The sequence below is a fragment of the Necator americanus genome, chromosome X (assembly GCF_031761385.1).
Source record: "Necator americanus strain Aroian chromosome X, whole genome shotgun sequence".
In the NCBI taxonomy this organism is placed as follows: Eukaryota; Metazoa; Nematoda; class Chromadorea; order Rhabditida; family Ancylostomatidae; genus Necator; species Necator americanus.
Genome location: NC_087376.1, coordinates 31008240 through 31030481, shown reverse-complemented (window position 1 = coordinate 31030481; position 22242 = coordinate 31008240). Strand labels below are relative to the sequence as shown.

The 22242-nt window shown below is 41.7% G+C and overlaps 3 protein-coding genes across 5 annotated transcripts; all 3 read right to left on the bottom strand.

Annotated features, from left to right (window-relative positions):
* Positions 1 to 451: 451 nt before the first annotated feature.
* Positions 452 to 14645, bottom strand: RB195_026022 (uncharacterized protein; the record flags this gene model as incomplete). Of its 2 annotated transcripts, XM_064214385.1 has the most annotated exons (19): positions 452 to 516; positions 2653 to 2770; positions 2974 to 3072; positions 3373 to 3561; positions 6596 to 6689; positions 7092 to 7261; positions 7317 to 7440; positions 7521 to 7643; positions 8125 to 8249; positions 8406 to 8517; positions 8599 to 8737; positions 9381 to 9457; positions 9539 to 9636; positions 9697 to 9852; positions 10842 to 10928; positions 11081 to 11191; positions 11353 to 11454; positions 11527 to 11611; positions 14551 to 14645. In XM_064214385.1, 19 exons carry the CDS (start codon positions 14643 to 14645, stop codon positions 452 to 454), a joined length of 2169 nt encoding a protein of 722 aa, XP_064070266.1. The 2 variants fall into 2 exon arrangements, with proteins under 2 accessions (XP_064070266.1, XP_013291288.2); XM_013435834.2 differs by lacking the exon at positions 14551 to 14645 and having other exon boundaries at positions 11527 to 11580.
* A 3543-nt stretch (positions 14646 to 18188) lies between these two features.
* RB195_026021 (uncharacterized protein) lies at positions 18189 to 18671 on the bottom strand (the record flags this gene model as incomplete). Its single annotated transcript, XM_064214384.1, has 1 exon — positions 18189 to 18671. One exon carries the CDS (start codon positions 18669 to 18671, stop codon positions 18189 to 18191), a length of 483 nt encoding a protein of 160 aa, XP_064070265.1.
* Positions 18672 to 18921: 250 nt separating this feature from the next.
* Positions 18922 to 20712, bottom strand: RB195_026020 (uncharacterized protein; the record flags this gene model as incomplete). Of its 2 annotated transcripts, XM_064214383.1 has the most annotated exons (5): positions 18922 to 19114; positions 19238 to 19333; positions 19596 to 19704; positions 19829 to 20255; positions 20665 to 20712. In XM_064214383.1, 5 exons carry the CDS (start codon positions 20710 to 20712, stop codon positions 18922 to 18924), a joined length of 873 nt encoding a protein of 290 aa, XP_064070263.1. The 2 variants fall into 2 exon arrangements, with proteins under 2 accessions (XP_064070263.1, XP_064070264.1); XM_064214382.1 differs by lacking the exons at positions 18922 to 19114; positions 19238 to 19333; positions 19596 to 19704; positions 20665 to 20712 and having other exon boundaries at positions 19782 to 20102.
* Between the last annotated feature and the right edge of the window lie 1530 nt (positions 20713 to 22242).

Sequence of the window (22242 nt, the reverse complement as noted above, 5' to 3'; positions counted from 1 at the left end):
ATCACGTTGACAAGGAGCACAAAATACACTATGAGATGTATGAACAATTGTAAACAAACCTTCAAGAGTGTTAAAAATCACAGAATTCATGCAGATCCAGAATAAAGTACTTTTTATGGCAGGAAAACACCTTTCTTTTCTCTAACTCTGCGAAAAAAATATAAAACTCTTCATTTATGTACATGGATATCATCCCGCATGACTTACATATTGCAACAGCAAGAACTTGAAAACAACAAATACAGGACATCTTTTTGGAAACACAGGGATTGGAGACACACTCTTTAGTGAGACAAGTCATAAGTGACATTCCGGAAAATCCATGAAACAGGAGCAACGACAGCAACGAAATAAAATCCAAACAATCACGAAAACAGTAGCAGGCATACACCGATAATATGGGAGTGAACTCCAAGGCAATTTCACCTATCCGAAGTTGAAAATTTGAAAATCAGTTGAGACGACCCCAACGAAGAAAAGAGCCCCATGAATTGTCAGACTCGTGACCTGCAGGACCTGTAGAAAAGATCTTTTTAAAAAGACGTATAAAAAGAAGTCAAGGAATAAGCAGTCGAATTACATGACTAGTGATGTCGTTCCGATAAGACACAGTTTCGGCTTTGTTAACTTGCTTTCTCTAACAACAATGATTGGTGAGGTGTTCATTGGACAAGCATTCCCCCGCAATATTATTGAAACAATGAATCCAGCTAGCAGCGAACGATGCCCACTTCACCCCTTCGCTGGACGTACAACTTTTGCAAATATAAACACGTAGGAGGACAGGAATATAAAATCAATCTTAACTTAGTTTTAGTTCGTTAGCCCAACTACAAATTGACTCAAAACGTTTACTTGCGTATGGTTTAAAATATGCGGAACAGTGATATTCAATAACAGCATTAGCATAGTACCAATACATCAACGTGTACTTTTCTAACCTAATTTACCTTCCTCACTATCCTTTAAGCCTTAAGCATGTCCCCAAGCAACATGAGGGAAATACAGAGTGGCGAAACATTAAGTGCGCATGACATTTGACTTCGTTCTAGACATAGTATACAGCATTTATGTGCACTTTTTCTTTTTAAAATATTTGTTTATATCCAATTATTGGTTTGAAGAAAAAATTGTTAACCAGGCCATGGCGAAGACCTGTCCAAGTCGCGACGCGATGGCACCACTATCAAAGAACGCGATGAAGAACTCAGGATTTCTCCGAGGCTCGGAGTTCCTCTAAGAGCAGTCCAGAAGATTATAAAGCAGTGGAAGGAGGAGGGACATATTCGAACCAAACCCAGAAGAGGACGAAAATGGACTGTCTTCGTCCGAGGGATGTATGGCATCATGTGAGAGGAAAATTGATCGAAAAGATAACTGGCGCTTGAATGAGACGGCCAAATAGCTCAAAATTTCTCGAAAATTTGTTCAAGTGATAGTAAGAAAACGAGCTTGGATTTCGAAGGTATCGTCTGTTAAACGGACAAGTTCTTACCGATCAAACGAAAGAAAATCGAAAGGAGAAATTAGGAAAATTAATGGATTTTCCCGAGGTGCGGGGAATTGAGGACGTCCTCTGGTCTGACGAAAAAGTGTTTACCGTTGAACGGCTAAAAACTCAGAATCACCGTCAACTTCTTAGTCCAGCTCTCAAGACCAAACGCAAGCGAAAAATCGGTATCAGTGTATCAGGCAAGACCCCATTGGTTTTTATCGACGAAAACATGAAAATTAATGCAAGGGTCTATCAAGAAGAGATTCTCAAAGTCACTAAATCGGCTATTTTTTGACAAAGGATTTGTGGCCTATGGACAGTCCGGATCTTAATCCATTAAGCTCTGGTTTATGGAGGTTTTTTTTAAAGATGAACCAAGGAGTCGAAACGTGAAAAACGTAGACTTTGCGAAACTAACTGATCAAAATTTGAAACAATTTAGATGTTAATAGCTTCCGTTGCACCATCAGTTCGATGAAACGACGAATTAACGACTGTATCAAAGATGACGGTGGCCACTTCGAAAATTCTCTGTAATGTTTTAGTTTGTTGTTTTATAGAAATAAATTTCTAATATTTCTATTTCACAAAGTCCAGAAGTAAAGTTAAAGCTTTTTTTATGTTCCACGTAACGTTTCGCCACCCTCTAGCTGGTATCAGGGACACAAAGCATCCTCTGCAAAGGTTTTTTTTGGGCAACTCAACTATAGGAACCCCTCCTTTTACTGATTACAGATCCATTCGGTCATCGTTTTAAAGACAAAATAACAGAAGCGCCATCTAAACAAATACAGCTTTCATTTGCGAGAAAATTCCGAACGAAATGTAATTCCGCAAAAGCTATCGTTTCAGCTATCACTTATTGAAGATTTTAAAGCGTGGAAGTTTTAAATGCACATCGTCCCATCTATCGACATAGTACGAATTTCAATGCCCTTTTAGAGTCACAGAAACACCATGAAACACCTCGGATCTTCCTTTTGACTTCCGAATGACCTTTTTGTTGAAAAAAAAAAAACTATTATGTCGCTACTCACGGATAATTCATTTCAACAGTTAGTACTAAGAACTCTATGAAGGGCCTCTGTAACCGAGAAATCTGAACTATATGTATTTTAAGCAGCTTAATGCATATGATAATCAAGAGCAATACAGACCATCCTCAGCAGCGGTCCGATTAAGGTTCTCAACCTCCTCGGGAGACAACTGCAGCATTGTACTTAGAATCGGAATAAGCTGCTGCCGTTCGCCAGAAACGCGCTCCGGACTCAAGAACTAAAATTGTCGTAAAGTTATTTCTGGCTCTTACGTAACTAAATATTATTGCATAATCTTAACCACTGATAAGCGCCATTAAGCGGTTAACAAAATTATAGGTCCTCACGCCATCGTATGCATCATGAGGGGTTCTTGTGATTTATTCATGAACGAGAAGCTTTACTAGAGACGTCGAAATCGTTGGAAACAAGAACCATTACCTTCATGATAATATTCTTAAGATACTCTGTGTTTTCTACATGACAAAGGCGTTGTTCATTTCTCTGAAGACGGCGAATCTCCTCCTTCAACAAACGGCTCTGTAAATATGCCGTTGTTAAACAATTCCTTGCAAACACACTGTTGATTGCAATTCTTCCATTTCTTTGAAGTCGGTTGGAGAAGCACTATTTTGTTCAATACTCGTACAGTTTCGCAGTAATTGAGATAGCAGCTATGGAACAAAGCAAGCTATGCAAACAGTGCCTCATAATTTTTGAAGCTCTCATACTTTTTGAAAAGCTTCACGCAACAGATGAACAAAAAAGCGCTATAATTTTGCGTGCAATGACACTCTGCAGAGGTAATGAGAAGAGGCCAGTTGTTAGTTTAGCACCAACCTGGTCCACGAGGGTGGCATTTGTCGCCTCAGTTTCATTCAGAAGCTCTCGAGCATGTTGTAGGTTCTTATTGAGGCGCTCTATTTCTTCAGTCAAAATAGGTACCGATGTCATAGTGAACGCATTTTCTGAACATGGTTCAGGACTACCAGCAGCCTCGCCAAAAAGAATCTCCTCAAGGGTTTCCTCCTGAAAAGAGCAAGCGAAAAATCAATGTGAAGTGATGGCCTTCCATATATATATATATATATATATATATATATATATATATATATATATATATATATATTTTTTTATATATATATATATATATATTTATTTTTATATATATATATATATACATATATATAATATATATATATGTATATGTATATATATATATACATATATATATATAATATCATAAGAAATTACCTAGAGAACAGAAACAACTAAATGTAGAACTATAGTGAAACAATCCTAGGAAATGAAATATAATATATAATAATATAATATAACATACTATAACATAGTGCAGCGCTATTGAAATAATGTTCTTATACAATGATCCACAGATTCAATTCAACGGCTGAGTGCGCCTAATAATTTGCCGCAGCTGCGAAGCTGCTAACCCAGCTACCTCGATAATATCTTTGCAAACCGCCGCATCTACCTTAGAACAGTAGACCGCTCGTCATCGATTAAAAGTCCTTTTCAGGTCAAACAGTGAGTTCTACTACACCTTAAAAAAAGTTGAATGTTTCTCAGCCTGGTACCGGTCGTTTTCCCAATATTCGAGTATGTGCTAGGCAATTTCTTATACTTCTTAGCTAGTACAATAAAAAGGTGTTGTACTTTACAGGTAATAGCTTGTGTTCCTAGATGGATAAGGGATATTTCTGAGCGGTCTTCTCCGGCGAGTGGACGCCATTTGCTGCGATTGCAGCGACCAACGGTGAAGATCAGTTGAACCCGGTAACTACTACCTAGTGTAGGCTTTCGCATCGAGCAGCAACTTCATAATTTTCGTCCTTCAACTCTCAATATCACGATTTGTGTCCACAAAGAGCCACTTCCCTCCCTGAAAGACTGGAGATTTCCATTTACTCTTACTAAACATCCTCGATTAATATTCAATCCGCAGAAACAGAAGTTGAAACTGGAGAAAGCTCCGCGGTACAAAGAAGCTTTTTGGTCAACCTGATATGTGCAAGTCATAGTGCGTGTGATGGGATCATTTACAATGTGAATAATGACAAAAAGGCAGTACGACATCATCAAAAATGGATGGAAAGCCGCCGCGTGTTGCTTCCCTACATCCTCTGCACCGAATTCTGTTGGATCGAAAGACGACAGACAACTGAAAACGGGACTGACATCCACCGCTAACGCCACCTCCATGTCCACTTTCACCAACAATGGCAAAAACTACCTGCTAGGCCTTCAATGTCACATTCACAATGGAATAAGTCCAGGTTCCACAAGTCTTCACAAAACTCAAGAATCAATTCATGATATATTATAACAACAACTCAAAAATTCTTGCATCCTCTATGAAGTAAGGAAAATTAGCAGGAGCAAAGACCAATAAACATCTCTGGAAATAAGTATATTTCCAAAGATAGTTTTAGTTTTCCAAAGTTTTGTATCAGCTGCCATTTGGCAGAGAAGTAAAAGCGGCTGTGTTTAGCCGCATGTAGTATATCATGAATTACTTCCAATTCCTTAGAGAAAATTGACTTGAAAACTTGAAAATTCATCAAGAGAAGAATGACTTGTGCACAAACTGCATCATTGTTAGAGACGAACCGAACGTCCTTGTCCTTAATTCATTAACGGAAACAAATTCAAACCCCTATAAACTCAGGGCCAATAATAGCCCAACTCTACACCTTAAAAAATATGACGAAAGGAAGAGTAGTCGTAATAGCAGATAGAGAATAACCATGGACAACTCTTCAAGAACTGGTATGATGAAAACGTTCAAGTCATGCACCAACTTCCACACAACGAGACAGGTCGAAGCGCCTATTTGCAGAGAAAAAGCTAGATGACCAATAATAGTAAGTTGTGCAATACTAGTGTGTTGCATCAAAGTGTAGTAAAAAAAAAATCAAAATTATTTGCTCGGCGTTTCCATCTCCAAAACGAGTAAAAACTGTTCGTGCTTTTGAATCTTAGTCATATGGAAGCCACGGAAGCAGGTCATAACTAAGGAACAAGTGTTCATGACTATTTCGATAATGTCATAAAATTGCAGTTCTTTCTAAAGAGAACAAAATGAAAAAAGAAAAGAGGATGAAAGCTGAGCAATGTTGCGAACAGATTACTGCTGTTGCTTATTACTACCCTATTTGATAGAAAGAGGACATTTCTGATATTTATGCTATTCGCTGCATTTAAGATGATGTACTCTGGGATGCATCAATCTAGCTTTGCTTCTTTCCTTCGGTCATTGTCCAAAATATCGAAGTAGTTGGTGATACCATTCCGTAGTGATACCATGAACAAATGAAAATTGGACGAGTTCCCCGGCTGCGACGAGAAATAGGCGGTTTTGCTGCGGACAGTCATCTGTCGATTTACCGCACCCATGCGCAATTAGCAACCAAGCGGCATACCACAGATTTGACACAGACACGGAATCCGTGGGAGAAGCTACACAGGGTTGCGAGATCTGGTGTGATTCCGCTTATCTCTCCTAATCATCCTTCAAAAAACGGCGTTGAACTGCTTTATTTCCTAGGAGGTACGTCAGAACGCTCCTCTAGTACACGTTCCGGTCTCTCAGCAGCATGCTCATTGGTCTCACTTAGATTGGATTTTTTTTAGACTGGGTGGCAAAACATCATTGATCCTCAACCGCTCGCTCTTCGATGCGACGCGTGTGCAAGGGTGGCGCATTGCAACTGAAATCGTGGTAAAAAAAAACGGCGTGTAAGATGTTTTTTTTACGAATATTAGGAAAAGATGAGCGAACCACCCCAGATCCCGCCATCTACAACTCCATCTCTGGCTTTTAACGTGGATTCCTCAGGTCAGATTAGTAGTAGTGGAGATTAGTGGCTACCTTTAAATAATAACATAAACTTGGAAGAAACTGCGTAGAAGCTGCGTAGAACACAATTCCTGGCTCTCATTATGAAGACGAAATCATATGTAAAGTAAAGCACAAGACATTAACCTAGTTCTACAGGAAAATATTCTGTGATGTTTTTTTTTAAAGTTAATCATTATGCATTACCTGGATCTCAGGCTCTACAGAAGTATATACAGAAGCTTTCAAAGCTGCTTCAGCAGCAGACACTGGAGGAAGCTCCGCAAGACGCTCATTTGCACTGAAAGCGATTATTATTTTGGAAAAATCTATGCCTATAAAACTGTCTATGAAACAAGTTACTACAGGAAGGAAGCTAAAAATATAATAGATTTTTCCTACTGTAACTGCCGTCTATTAAGAGGGGTAGAAGTGCAGGGAAACCATAATGACAAGGAAATAAACTGTAACGTTGTTCGTTGTAGCAAGGGGCAGTAGCGGCGAACTTCACAAGAGTAGTAAAAAGAACTCTACTGCCAGATGTGGCTCGTTGGCGGAAACTGGCAACAGTCGATTGACAAAAATGAAAAGACAGTAGTCGAGCTTAACGTTTGGAGTGAGTGTGGAAAAATGAAGAAGAAGGGGAGAGTATAAGCCTTACAGAGATATCCGATATTGAGAAATGAAATTTCAAATAACTAACCTTGTTTGAGGAGCAGCATCAGCCGAAGAAGGACGAGATCTCAGATTTTTCCAGTCTTCAAGCATGTTCATAGCTTGCTGGTAACGTTTCTTTGCCTTCTTCACTTCACAGGTAAGATCGGATTCAACACGCTCTCTTTTCGCAATATCCTCCTTTAGGGTTTGTATTATCTGAAAAAACATAAGTCTGCCAGAATCAAACGACGTTTCTTTCCCATTGGCAAACCTGGGCATTTTCTTTGTTTTCGTTGCACATTTTCTTTTCCATGTCGGATATTTGTCTCTGATACGCCACACACTCGTTGATACGATCCTTTAGCATTACATTACTATTGAACAATTCTTCACGTCTGTAACAATTACCACGAAAAATCTACTTCTTGAAGGAAAGATCAGTGTAAAGTGGTTGAACATCAGTCAAAGGACATACACGCTTGCCATCTGATCAAGAATTTCCACAGTCTGAGTTTTGGCAACGCGAACAGCTGTTTCGGCCTTCTCACGAAGCATGCGATCCCTACGGGCTTCCTTCAACACCCCGTCATGGGCAAATCTGAGAAAAAAAAATTCTACAATGAAAATTCAAGAAGAAGGAAAAAAATATTAAAGAGCGTACGTAGTTTGGACAACAAGGAAACAACTGTCTATATCAGTCGGGTTAAATAAAGTTTGATTAATGAGGCAGATGGCGTAAATAATGCTCTTGATCAGCTGAAGTAAGAACACCAACACTGATATCGTAGAGTGCATTGAAAATCAGTTCAACATTGATAGCCCGTTGCAAACGTGGTGCATCGAAAACAGTGAGGACTATTCGGAGGGACTTGTTGGAAGAAAAAATCATCGTATACAACAACCCAAAGCTGCACTACTGTGACGAATAAAAGCAAACTTTTCAAATGTATGAGAAGTCAAATTAGAAGAAAAACGGTTATATTACCATTGCATGATTGCAAACTTGCTTAGCTGGTTCAAGTTCACACTATAGATGCTACAAAAAAATGTTAACGTAGTAAATCCCCCAAGAAACCTACTGCAAAACATCCAGAGATTGTTTCAATTCCAAGATAGCGTCATTTGCGGCACTGAGATCAAGTTGGAGATGTAATTGTTCAGTAGAGCTCTGAGCTTTTTGTTCCAATACGTAGCGAGCACGAGACTGTAATGTCAAGATGAAACTATGAAAACTTTACGTTGCTAGACTGTAGAAGCAATGATTAAAATAGGACAGGTGTCCCGTCACTGATAATACACCTTAGTTATCGAGAGAAAAAAAAACGAAAAGACCTTATCGAAAAGACAAAAATAATCGCACCTTATACGACTCATAGTCGTTTTCTAAATCTTCGAGCCGTGTCTTCAGCAATTCTTTCTCGGTCATGATGCTACGAAATTCCATCTGTTTCTGCTCGGTAGTTTTCCGCATCCTAAAAGCAGCAGATCAGGGAAGAAGTGCGAAAAGAGTCTAAAGAATGTTCTGAGAGAAAAACTCAATCAAATGAACCAACAAATCCATAAGTGTTTCATTTTGAGCGATTTTCTCCTCAAAGGCCACCCTTTCATCGTTTCTTGCAGCCGCTAGAACATTGAAATTGTCTTGGAGGCGATCAAACGACGTTTGCAGTTCAGTTGCACGACGTTGTTCTTCTGAAAGCAATGCCAAGTTATAGTCTTTTATTCAAAAATTCAACACATTCGATTATATTTCTCTATTAAAAACAATGATTCAATTCTGTTAAACGAGTTCATCCAGAACGACAGACCCCAAATAAAGCTAGCGTGCCGAAACCGTCCATTTGAACATCTTACAAAAGTCGTAGATCGGCTGAAGTCAATGGGCCCGAAGACTACGATTGCCTACAGATTTGAACACCACTTTAGTGGACTTAGAACATGATATGGCACCAAATATGAAAAAGAATGGAAGCTGAGGCATTTCACATTATTGGTAATGCAGTTTTTGTTTTACCTACACGAATCAACTCATTCAGCAGTAACTGAAATTTCTTCCGAAAATTGGTGGTGGTGTTTGATGCTGATAACGAACGCAACGTTTAAAAAATGGCGCTATCACGGCAATATCAATGTTGGTGAATGAGACTAAAACCAAATGCACAAAAACAGAGCAACCGAAGTTGCTCGAACCAGCTTCCATCATTTGTAATCAAATCTTTCCCAAATGGATAGAAATACAGTGTGTCCTGTACAACCTTATAAGAGTATGGAGACCAGAATTAAAAAAAAACAAGTGTTTGCTATCAGCTTAGAAATCAATATATCAACCTCTTACCAGCCAATTCTTGTTTGGCTTCATGCAATTGAGTCATCAAAGTGGAGCACTCAGTGCTCACGCGATCAGAAGAGTTTCTTAAAAACTCGGAAAGTTAACAAAATGATATCTTAGGGAGCAACAAAGGAACAGTATCTATGCGCAGTAACACCGTTTACTTGTGAGTGTTGAGCTGCTGAATGAGCTCATTTCTTTCGGCAGTGCATACTTCAAGAGCCGTCTGCGTTTCTTTCAATGACTTGTTGAGATGAACCATCTGAAATAAAAACAGAATTCAGATGTTTCGAAATGAAAACAAAGTTCAAGAAACCCGAGCCTTTTTCTCGTAGTCTTTCAGCTCCAAAGAAAAAACATCAGCAGCAGTCTGTTGCTCTCTAAGAGCAGTCGCCTCCTGAACAGCATCGTCGAGCTTGGATCTTAGTTCAGCATTAGCTCCAAGAGCAGCGGCGAGATCATCTTCGATACGAATACGCTAGAAAGTCGCTATGCTCTTCTTGAACAAATATCAAAAGAAGCGGAAAAATCCTAAAAAACAAACACGCGAGACGAGTTCTACTGTGACTTCTTAAGTTCTTAAAGAAGAACTGAATTCAAAAAAGCTTGAAATTTCCGAAGCAGAGTTGCTGCTATTGATATTAAGTGATAACAGAATAGGGATTGCTTGGTGAATGAAATTAACCTGGGTGAAAGGTACAAAAAGGAACAAAAAAGTATAAACGAAAAGGAAAAAATAAAAGTATCCGTATCCATTGGGGAGCTTTAAAACTGCGTAAGTGTGAGAAAAACAAGGAACAAGATCAAAGGAATAAACGCTAGCTCTAAACGTTATAATCGCTTTTCACCAGACGCTAAACAGATGCTCCATAACAGTTCTTCCACTACGTAAGGAGCCTACATATTCATTTCGACCTACCCACGACTACCCTCGAACACTCAAAGATCGGAATTGGGACAAATGAAATTAAAGGCATCACCCCGCGAATCTGAGATGGCACGGATTTCAGGTGGAGTATTCGTATACGGCATAGTAGATTGTGGAGAGGGGGGTGGTTCCGTCTATTTCTTGCTAATTGCCGTAAAAAAGGGCCCGGAAGATGCGGCACGTGCACAAGTCTGGCGCGCTCTAGTCGAACTCCTTGTAGAAAATAGCGTGCCAGAACACCCGAAGCCGTATCTTCCGGGCCGTTTTTACGGCAATTAGGAAGAAATGGACGGGACCACCCTTCTCTCCATAATCTAGGATCCCGTATACGAATACTCCACCTGAAATCCGTACCACCTCAGATTCCTGGGATGATGCCTTTAAAGCGTACAAGCCTTAAATCCGTCCAAACTTTCACAAAATCAAAAAGAATGTATTTAACTGCTTGAAAACGAGAATATCCTTTCGCACATTGACGGAAACAATTGTACATACAGCGAAAATTAGAATGGCACAAACTACTGAAACGAAAAACCCACATCCTTTCTCAACCTTGCAATTTCAGATTTCAGTTCACAATTTCCCTCTTGCAGAGCCTCACTGATCGAATTCACACATTCTCCATTCTGAAAAAAGTGAGAAATGAAGGAATAGGGCAGATTAGAAGCAACAAATCGTCCTTATCGGTGAGTTATCGTAGATATTTTTGTAATTCAAGGAATGCTAGGAACTTCATACTGTGGCATTATACTCTAGAAACGAGAAGAATGGAATCAACCTCGAGGTGAGCCGGAGAATGGATACTTATTCCATCAGGCACAGCTGTAGACGCCTCCTTGAATGATGCAATTTCACATTCAAGTTCACGGATCGTTGAGTCTTTTTGATCCTGAACTGTTACAATAAATCACAATCTCAACAACTAGTACTGAACGTTGGAAATGCTACTTGACAAACAAAACTTCTCGTTACAATAATCATTAATGGCACTAGTGATCTTTCTAATGTTAGTAGAGGAACGAAACAATAAAAAGGGGAAGAAAAACCCACAAGGAGTTCCTTTAGGTTATCGATTTCGATTTTCGACAAACGTACATGTTCAAGTTGCTTCTTCAAGAAGCGAATTAGATCATCGCGACTCAAATTGTCGAGCTATAAACAGTTTATAACCAATGAATTGCATGAGGATACGTCTAAGAAGCAAACACATGCAACGACACAAACCTTGGATTTAACTTGAGTTGCTGGAGGTTCCCCGTAAGGTGGAGCCGACGCCATGTCGTGCCAAAGCACGAAATAAGGCAGAAACCTGAAAGAAAATCATCTAAACACCAAAAAGTTCCAATGCAAAAGGGAAATAAGTAAAACATGACCAGATGTTAAATAGAAGGAAGGTCCAGCCTCTTTTGCGTGGATTTGCAAGGAGTGCGCTATTATTGCGCTTCAAGGCAGCCAAAACTGTTGTCCATTGGTGTGTCGCAGTTAGAAATAGTGTTGTAGACGTCGACTACTCGAAAGACTTCGCTGCACATTTCTCAATCAGTCCCCTCTCATTCTGTTCGGAACATTTCCTACCGTTGTATATATTGTTGCATGGGACCACCGCTTCGCCTTTAGCGGGTGGTTTGTGGCAGTTCTTCTGGTGTGGAGGTAATTGGGTGAAATGTGATTGGGGGATGGGGCACTCAGTGAGGCCGTTAATTCTCGAAGTAAATAGTCAAATCAGTCGAGGACCTAAGACCTAAGGATTAGTCTTGAAGGATCTATGACATGTAAACTAAACATACAAAGAGAAAAAAGTAAGCTAGAGCGTCGAGAAAGACGGGCGCCACTTAGTGCCCACCCCCAACTGCATTTTTTTCGAGGTATTTTAAGGAAGAGGGATAGTTAACATTCAGAAAAAGCCGAGTTTAAAAGCATCACTCCACGAATCTGAGGTGGTGCAGATTTATGTGGAGTATTCTTATAAGGGACAGTAGATTATGGAGAGGAGGGTGATTCCGTTCATTTCTTCCTAATTGAGGTAAAAAACGGCCCGGAAGATGCAGCGCCGCACAAGGCTGGCGCGCTCCAGTCGAACTCCCTATAGAAAATAATGCGCCAGAACGCCTGAAGTTGTGTCTTCCGGGCCGTTTTTTTTACGGCAATTAGGAAGAAATAGACGGAATCATCCTCCTCTCCATAATCTACTATCCCGTATACGAATACTCCACCTGAAATCCGTATCACCTCAGTGCCTTTTGTGATGCCTTTAACTACCTCTATGTAACTCGCACACATCCAGTAGATATGATTTTTAGGAGGACACTAGGAGAGAGATCGAGGATTGGAGCGTGCATGCCTCATTTGAGAATTCTGTTAAACAACTGGTAACTTGGATCCCTCGCCGCCTTCCAAGACCTGTGCTGTAAAGCGCGCAAACGAACAGTAACATCCTCGACTTATGGATCCACAACAATTCATACCTCAAACACTCATTACTAAAAGTGATAGTTGGTACAGGAACGAATACGTGAAGACTGGGCAGGTTCACGTACGCAGATGTTTTGGTTGTAGAATAACAGGATCGCACCTTAGAAGACTAAGGTACAAGATTCGCACCCGCTGATGAGTGACAACATCGGGAACGAAAGCGCCATGTACGAAGTGGCGAATGCGTATTTCTGCCTGCTTCTACTTCTTTCACATGATGGTTCTTTTTTTCGACGACCTCTTTACATGGTTTTAAGAGTTGTTGTTATCCTGAACTCTTTATTTGTTCCCGCACAACTTTCTCGTTTTTTTTTCGCGCTTCCTTATCGTCTTCTTGAACAGCCACCACAATTTCCAACATGTTTTTATCCAACGTCTGTTTTATGAACAAATCTCGAGAACAATTTATTTACTTAATTCTTTATGCTACCATCGAAAGGTTACTGCTCCCAGTCGTGATATCCAAGCGATACGCGATGAGCACCGCAAATTCGAAGTTACACTCTTCAAAGTCACCATAAATTACTGTAGAAGTTCCTGTAGAGAGTCTTAAATGTCCACGAATGGACTTTGCGGAGGGAAAGTCCACGAGGTCTTGCATAAAACTTGAATACAAGCTTTCCTCAGAAACGTTTGTTTCACTAACATCAAGTAGCACACGATGTTTACAAAAGAGTACATGGAACAAATATCTCATCGGATTCTGTTCTGGGAGTTCGAAATGTGGTCAGAAATTTGTCAGCCAAGCAGTTGATAGAAGTTGTAGCCAGCGTAGCATAGCCATAGTCATAGCCGCGTACGCAGTTGCGTGCGTGCTTCATGTCGTTCTGACCCTACTATATATACTTCATGCTAAACTGACGTTACAGTTCCCAAATACCCCATTATTTCATTAGGCGGTAGGAAGCTACACTCATTTTCATATTGCCGTAACATGATTTTTTTGTATTGTTTTATAGCAATGTGGTATGCACAGTATATCTACAAAAGCAAATGTAGTCGGGTCAAAACGACATGAATCACGAGTGTAGTTGCGGTGCGTTTGCGTACGCGCCGGAAACAGCACGGTGGAAGCAGCACATGGAACCGAGTTGTAACCGTTGCAAACTGCAGCGACGGGTGGTGCTAGTAAGACTTTCACCACGCTCCTAGCCGCTACGCTCCACCGAAGCGCCTTGAGAGAACCCTCGTACGCAATTGCGTACGTGCTTCATGTCGTTGTGACCCTACTATAACTTCAAATTCCATGACACTCTCAGATTTGTCGTTCCATCCTCTGCACACTAACAATACTTTTCCAAATTCCAAATACTTACTCTCTATTTATTCGTATTACGCTTGTTTATTATTTTGAGTTTCGAAAACTTAGGAATAACCCTAGACTGGAACTTAAAAGCTTATTATTTAAAGGCACCACCCCATGAGTCTGGGGTGGTACGAGTTTCAGGTGGTTTATCCCTATACGGAGTCGTAGATTGTGGGAAAGAGGGTGATTCCGTCCATTTCTTCCTTTATCGGTGGAAACGGACGACCTCAGAATCCTGTTTCTTATGACGGCTTCTATTGCAATGCGCAACTTTTGCGCCCCGCCCCACCTGCGATTCTTCGAAAACCCATTCGGACGAATCGCAAGCGAGGAGGAGCTAGGGTGGCGCGCTGCAGTAGTGGACATCGAAAGACAGCGTTCCGTGGTCGTCCGTTTACACTGATACAGGAAGAGATGAACGGAATCACTCTCTTCTCCACAATCTACGACCCGTTATAGGCATAACCCACTTGAAACCCATACTTCCCCAGATTCGCGGAGTGATGCCTTTAAAAGCAAGTTCGGATGATTCATTGGTCAGGTACCATTGGACTGTCTGCAGCATTGAAATTATACCCATTTCATTTCAGCTCTCTTGCGAAGCAATTCCAAGAGGAACTCGGCAGTCTCGCCATGTTTAGCGGAGCCCTTGAGTCGCTCACCATATGGTAGCTCTTGGGTCATGCCTGAGTCGATTCACCCATACCTGAGTCCTCTTTTCCAACCGCCGAAGTTAATGGTAAGTGTTTGAATTATTTTCTCTCTTATTCTGTCTAACAAAGTTTCTCATAAGTGAATATCTTGGGATGTTGATGGGCCCATTATCAGAATACCTCCCAATAAAGTATGTCGCTGAAGAGAGTTGGCAAGAAGACGAATCGAGAAACACTCGCTTTTGTTAAAATCGAGTGTCAATCAGGTTCAGAACACGGTTCTGAAACCTATGCCGCCTCAATGTACTCTTCAAATTCTTCAAGTACTTCAATACAAGAAAGGTTGATCGTCACTCGTTCACTCATTTCTTGCTTTCAAATATCCGTTCTTGTGTATTTTTCTCTCCTTATTTTAAGGTGGAAAAACGCGTTGATTTTTTTCGTTTTCGTCTCGTTTTCCTGCTATAAAATTTTGTCGCATCAAATCACCATGATAGTGTGCTCACTCTTGCGCTGCGCCCCGCCTGCGATTCGTCGAAATCCATTCGGGCGCCGCGATAGGCAATTCATTCCATTCGAATACGAGCTGCAATAAATGACGTCGTAAGGAACCGCATCCCGAAGCCGTGATGCAGTGATGCAGGGAGAGATGAGCGGAACCACCCCTGTATTCATAATCTACCACCCGATATAGGCATACTCCAATGAAAATCCATACCACGCCAGATTCGTGGCTCATGCCTTTAAGAGAGCTCATTTCTTCTAAAAATTCTTGTGCGATTATATGCATGGGCGAGCTAGTTTATTTCACCAGAGTCCTGACGTAAGGTTAGCCCTATGGCGTCGTTCCGGAGTGGTGTTGGTAGTGTAATGGCAGTGGACACACGAAGTCGAAATGGTCAAAATAGACCAAGTCGAAGCAATCGCCTCATCTTCTCCAAGATTTTACCTTTACTCCTTCCACGAGCTACAATTTGTTTCAGAGACTGTGTGAGGATCTCTTGAAGTTCTTTTCTTCTACCTATCCGCGACATTTTCCCAGGGACTCGCAATTTTGAGGATCTATTACTTCCCATTTTCATTGTGTTCGTTAATACCTTCCCTTGTTATTTTGTGGACCAAAGATGTTTTCTTTCTCGAACTTAAACCATGAAGACAACACTTCTTTGCTTTTGTAGAGCGTAGCTTATTCGGGTCCTGTCGGAGCTGTGGTATTTTTATTGTATTCATTTTAGTAGATTTTCCATTAACGCAGAAATAAATAAAGACAATCATTTTTAGGAACTTGTAGTGATGAAAAGGTTCTCTGACTGATTTCAGTGTGGAAATACTATCCACACAAGCAATTCTTTTCCTTTGAAGGAAAGGTGTTGAGTGAATTTCGGTCGCATAAGAAACAGACGATAGGACAGGGCGGTTATATCCCAGATTTGTTGGATATCTGCTGTGTTTGCTATTAACCTCCGTTTGTTCCATAGAACTTGTATGGGATATTTCTAATGAAATAACATGATATAATTTACTTCTAATAGAGTAAAAAACATAAAGCCGGTGATGTAGCACGTGTAAGAATATAGGATTCATGGGAAATCAAGAAGAGACATTAATACAGACGAAGATACAGACGACACAAATATTTCTAGACATAGTGGAGTGCTAGAATATAAATCAAATGTTGTTTACCTACCTAAAAGTGCAAGAAGTGTGTCCTTATCCGTGACCGCAGTTCATCTCACGTAAAGTACCATCTATCCGGTCACCATCTATAGTCAGAATTTCGCCCTACGGCGTTTAGATTTTGAGAAAGTTCTACTCAATTTTTCCAAGTGCTGCTAATAGAGTAAGTATAAACCATAAGCAAATTTTGGGGCACAAAGCAAGTTTAACACGTTCTATAACTTACTCTACATAAATACTTGAGGTAAGTAGTCTACATTTAATTGTCAACTCTCTAATGTCTTATTCTTTCCGTTACTTTTTACTTCCGCCATCTGCCTAGCAATCGCGGTCGGATCCATCGGCCTGAAACGCAGGCCAGTTGCGTGAGCGGCGAACGGTTGAAATCGAAACGGGACCCTCGCTAGCTCCACCCATTTGTTGCCGTCCAGGTGAAGCTAATTGTCAGCTCTCACCACGACGCTTCGAGCGCAGCCGCTTGCGCACCTGCACTGAGCTTTGTATCTTCACCTTAGAGGCAGCATACCACGAATCTATCGTGCTATGGATTTTAGGTGGATAGTTCTTATACGGAGTCGTAGAGTGTGGAGAAGAGGGTGATTCCGTTTGTTTCTTCCTAATCGCCGTAAAAAACGGCCCGGAAGATGGAGCTTCGAGATCCCTGGGCGCTGTTGTCTACGAAGAGTTGTATTGGAGTGCGCCACCCTCGTGCACGCGTCGCATCTCCTGGGCCGTTTTTTATGGCGATTAGGAAGAAATGAACGGTATCACCATCTTCTCCGCAATCTACGACCCCGTATAGGAACTCTCCACCTGAAATCCGTACCACCCCAGATTTGTGGTTTGCTGCCTCCAAACAAATCGGTGCTCCCAAACAAGGCCGCATGGTCCGTTCAGTAAGGATCATTCTAAAGATACGCTTCCGGATTTGTCGTGCTCCTGCGAGGCCAGGCCACTGTCAACTTCCCCGCTGTGACTGAGAATACTATTTACCCCTTATTTCCGGAGGAATTATCAGACCGCTGGTAGGATCTTGTAAGCTGGAAAATGTTCTAGCGGAGATTCAAGAGACTTCATAAGTCTCAGCTCCGCTTTTCTTTCGGGATCGGTAACTTTCGTGTTGGATTTTGCAAATGATTTCCATGGTTATAAAAGGGATACCTAACGTTTTCTTTCCTATATGTACTTCTGACACCTCAACAACTTGATATGAATGCACCCACACTATTTTCACTAGCATGCAGGGACCTTTTCGCGATTTTTTTTTTGAAATTTTCCTCTGAAACTCAAGAATTAGATGCATGTCCACTTGTGCTGTCATAGTTTTTTTTTTCTGAGCTTGGATCTTGGTGACAACGTATACGCTTACTTTTACTCGCTCCTCCATTTTCTCATTCATCGGGCCGACGCCGAAGATGGGGCGTACAGTGTCGTTGGATACTTTGTTTTTCAGCGTTACACCTATCGTCCACCTCATCCGCATCTCCACACCGTACAAGCACTCTTTCCAAGGCTTTCGTCGTCGGCGGTTGAACACTTGCATTTGTAAAGGGCAACGGGACGCACAACCGTCCTGTAGGTCTTCGACTTCAGTCGAACAGGGACTTTTTTTGTCACAGAGTACGCCTGTTACCATTTTCCATTTCATCCATGCGGTATTAACACGTGCTCGACCTTCTCAAGTTCGTTGTCGCCTGTAGAAGTCACTTTGTATCCAAGGTACTTAACACAGTCCACCATGTTTAAGACGGTGCCATCGACACGAATTGAACCATCTTCTATCCTTGATCACTCCATGTACTCAGTTTTTGATACACTGGAAGCAATCCATGTTGCTGCAGCCGATTCTTCCAAGAGCGTACTTGTTTTTGAAGATCATCTCGAGACTCCGACGTGAGCATAATATCGTCGGCAAAGAGTAAGGTCCACAAATGTGGGTTCTGGATTCCCTTCGTTATTGTGTCCACGCACAGCATGAACAGCAGGGCGAAAGTGATGAATCCTGATGAACCCCTACTGGTACAAGGAATAGCCTGCTTGTTCACACCGCACAACGCTGGTAGGCTTCGCATAAAGCAGTTTCGTCCACCCCACATATTCTTCTGGTACTCTATGGGACCTCGTGGACATCCGTAAGAGCTCATGTGGGACACGGTCGAAAGCTTGTCGAGATCGAGAAAAGCAAGATGAACACTACAGTTCTTCTCTCGATGTTTCCCCAGGAGGATGGGACAGCATGGATAGCATCTATAGTGCTGCATTCCTTCACAAAGATGCACTGGTTGAGTGAAACGCTGACAATCTCCCTCAGGCGAGCTTCCAGGACACGCTCAAAAACCTTCATTGTATGGCACAACAGTCGTATAGGACTGTACAAAGCGCAGTCAGCAATCTCAGTCTTCTTTCCCTTTCCAGATAGGCACGGCAATGGAAGTTCGCCATACGTCCTTCTGCAGCGATATTGTCATATATAGTTGCGAGTCACACGAACCCTTGATCTCCTAACAGCTTTCAGACGTCAGTAGGTATGTCATCAGGACCGGTTGCTATGTTCAACTTCATTTTAGCGAGGTCAGCACTGACTTCGTCTGTAGTAATTGGTAAAACAAGACCCTCGACGCTGGGAACAGTTGGGATTGGGGGATAGCAGAACTCTTCGTTACACAACTGATTGTAGTACTCTCGCCACCTCTCTAGGATCTGACTAGAGCGACGCAGAACGGCGCATTCTGGTCCCTCAACGATCTTGGTCCAACGTTGAGCGGTGACGCGCTCTGACTAAACGACACACTTCCCGCCGCCTTCGCTGGTATCAAATATGTCTTACACAGCCTTGCAGCGTTCGGACTTCGCCTTGGAGACTGCCTTCTTAGCCTCCCTCTTCGTCGCTAGGTAAGAACCACGATCTTCAGGCTGACGTGTCCTACACCAGAGCTTATACTTGGACTTCTTTTCACGAATTGCCGCCTGAACGCCCCCGTTCCAAAACCACGTAGCCTTTTTTTATACTGGGCTTACCTGGAGTCGTTTTTCACTGATTGTTCTTCGCGGTCAGGCGTATGACGCTAGACATAGACCACATTTCTTCCACACTACGAGTAGGATGGGGAACTGTAGATGGAGCGACGCAGAGAATACCTCTTTTCGATCCTTCAGATTCCACCATTTGATGCTCTGTGTATCACCTTGGACGCCTCTCCTTTGGACGGAAGATTTTCAAGTCCATGAGGAGCAAATGGTGCTGGACGTCGACTTTCACAGGATTCGAAAGTCTGTAGAGATGACTTTCGAATCCTGTGAAAGTCGGCGTTTCCATCGGCGTAACGTCCAGAAATCTATTTGTGTTTCACGACCGCTGCTAGTGTACGTGATCAAATGCGACCTTCTTTTCTGATACTGCATGTTAGCACTTGCTCACTTGCAACAGCATACTCCAGGATTCGGAATCCGTCGTTGTTACGAGCTCCATAGCCGTATCTTCCATAACGACTCTCGAAGCCGTCTTCCCGGGAACCGACGTATCCGTTGAAGTCTTCTCCGATTAGAAGTACTTCTTCACCTTCCAGAGATTGGACATACTGCTCCAGATCTTCCCAAAAACACGCCTTCTCTTCTTTAAACCAGCTCACCTGTGGCGCATAAACAGAGAAGACGCGCAATTCCACTTCTCCTGTGCCTACTTTTACAGCCATTAGGCAATCTGATAGTCGATCCACCGCTGTGACGCTGTTTCTAAACGTCTCGCTCAATATGACACTAATAACATTGCGGTTTGATGTGCCGTAGAAGATGAGCTTGTAGCCATCGCCCAATTTCCTTGACTTGAAGCCTCTCCAGCGAGTCTCCTGTACACAGCATATGTCAGCACGGCGTTTTCTGAGACTGTCTGCTAATTCACTGCCAATTCATGACTTCTTCCGGTAAGCCTCCCAACGTTAAGTGTTGCCAGGCGCACTGGATGTTGTTAGCGATGGCAGATTAACTTCTTTGGCCGGCTCCGTCCTGTAGCCTGTAGCCCTCACATATTTGTCACATTGCCCGGCAACGACAATGCGTTTCGCTTCTGGGAGACGCCGTAGCTTCTGAAGAACACATAGTAGACATTAGCAGTACGACGCGACGGGGGTGTTGTTCTTGTCGCGCTAGCAAGCTAGCGGTCTGGCACCGGAATCGTCGTACCACCTTGTACTTAGCGTACTACGCATTTAGCTAGCCTATAGGCTCGGCCCTAGGACCGGGCTACTAGTCGGGCACCTTTGTGGCTTTGTGGTTGAACCTGCTGAGACGAAGTCTCGCCACCATAGCTGCCCGACGACCAGAGCCACCGCTGCGCCGCTCTGAGACGTGATACAGGATTTGCAGCAAACCCAGAACAGTAACTATTTCAGGAATTCCTTCTTCCTTACAAAGCTTTGTGATGAAACTTCCTGGTAATCTTATAATATTACGAGTTTTTTCACGCTAACATATAACAAGGACAGTTTCTTTTAAATCTCAGAGGTTTACACACGGCTGCAAAGTTCTTTTTAATAGTTTTCAAATCTCGTCAGACAGTTGATAGATCTCATATTTGACAGCAAACGACTTCTACTCCTTTAATTGGTCCGAAATTTTTTGGACTAAAAAGGCAGAAGCTGTAAATTACCAAAAATTTACATGGCTGATTATTTCAAGCTATAGTAGATCTAGCTTGCTACAATCATTTTTGTAGAAAACTTTCAGTGTTGATAATATATTATGATTTCCTGCACGTCTAAGTCGTTTACCGAAATGAATTTATAAAAATTCTTACACATTATTTCAGTGAGTGTTTCATAGTAAATTGTATTAGTTCAGGGTTAGTTTTAAGAATTTAATCAATTTTTAATATTTTATTTAATCATTTTTGAGTCGTAAATAAGAGAGACAACTCTGTTAAGCGAAACAAAAAACTTATGAAACTGAAATTTTTCGTCACAAAATTCGTAAGTAGCAATGATTTGGTTGAGATCGAGATGTGAAGATCGTGTGTGGCTATTAACTCCGATTCATTCTGCAGTTCAATTGCTTAAGAGTCTTTAAATAAAAGCAAACTAAAAAAGACAGTTCGCCAAGTCCTCCCTTTGGAGCACCAGCTCTGCCACGCGTAGGTGAGAAATTCTCTGAAATTACAGGAGAGCATACCAGCGTCACCTACAGGAACTAAAAAACACCGATTTTGTAATAAATTGAGTAAGTTATGACGAAAAATGAGACTGAACTAAAAGAAGAGTACGGGAATAGCCATGTGTTGCCTCCTAAAATCCTTTTTTCAGACAATCCAACATTCCCGCAACAACCCTTCAAAGTTCCTCTTACCTCATTAGAAAAAAAAAAACTTCGAACACACCACAAAAGGAGAGGACAAAAACGCAAATGGTTTCTAAAGACGCTTCCCGAATAGTTTTTCTTTAAAATAAATTCTTATCTTAAGATTTGGGTCCTAAAATCTACAACGGAGATGATCGCTGCAGGTGATAAAGTTGGAAATAAATTGTTCAACCAGATGTCATATTTCCTCCTCGACTGAATTTCTGCCGAAGAAATTTCCAACGAAATCAAAGAGCAGATGAGAGTTCGCTAGCTTTTTGAAAGGCTTCTAAAGAGCTACGACACTCGATAACCGTATGTGGAGTCATGAACGAAGTCACTCTGCTCGTCGTAGCTTGAGATATGTTTGAGGACGTCATGAAGCATCCAGTTCTCTGTTCTTTCCGGAACAGCAATGTGAAAAATCGGCGCATCTTAATGCCGAATAAAACTGCAACCGTTGTACCAGCGATGGAAAAACTTCCAAGTTCCGGAGCTAGACCT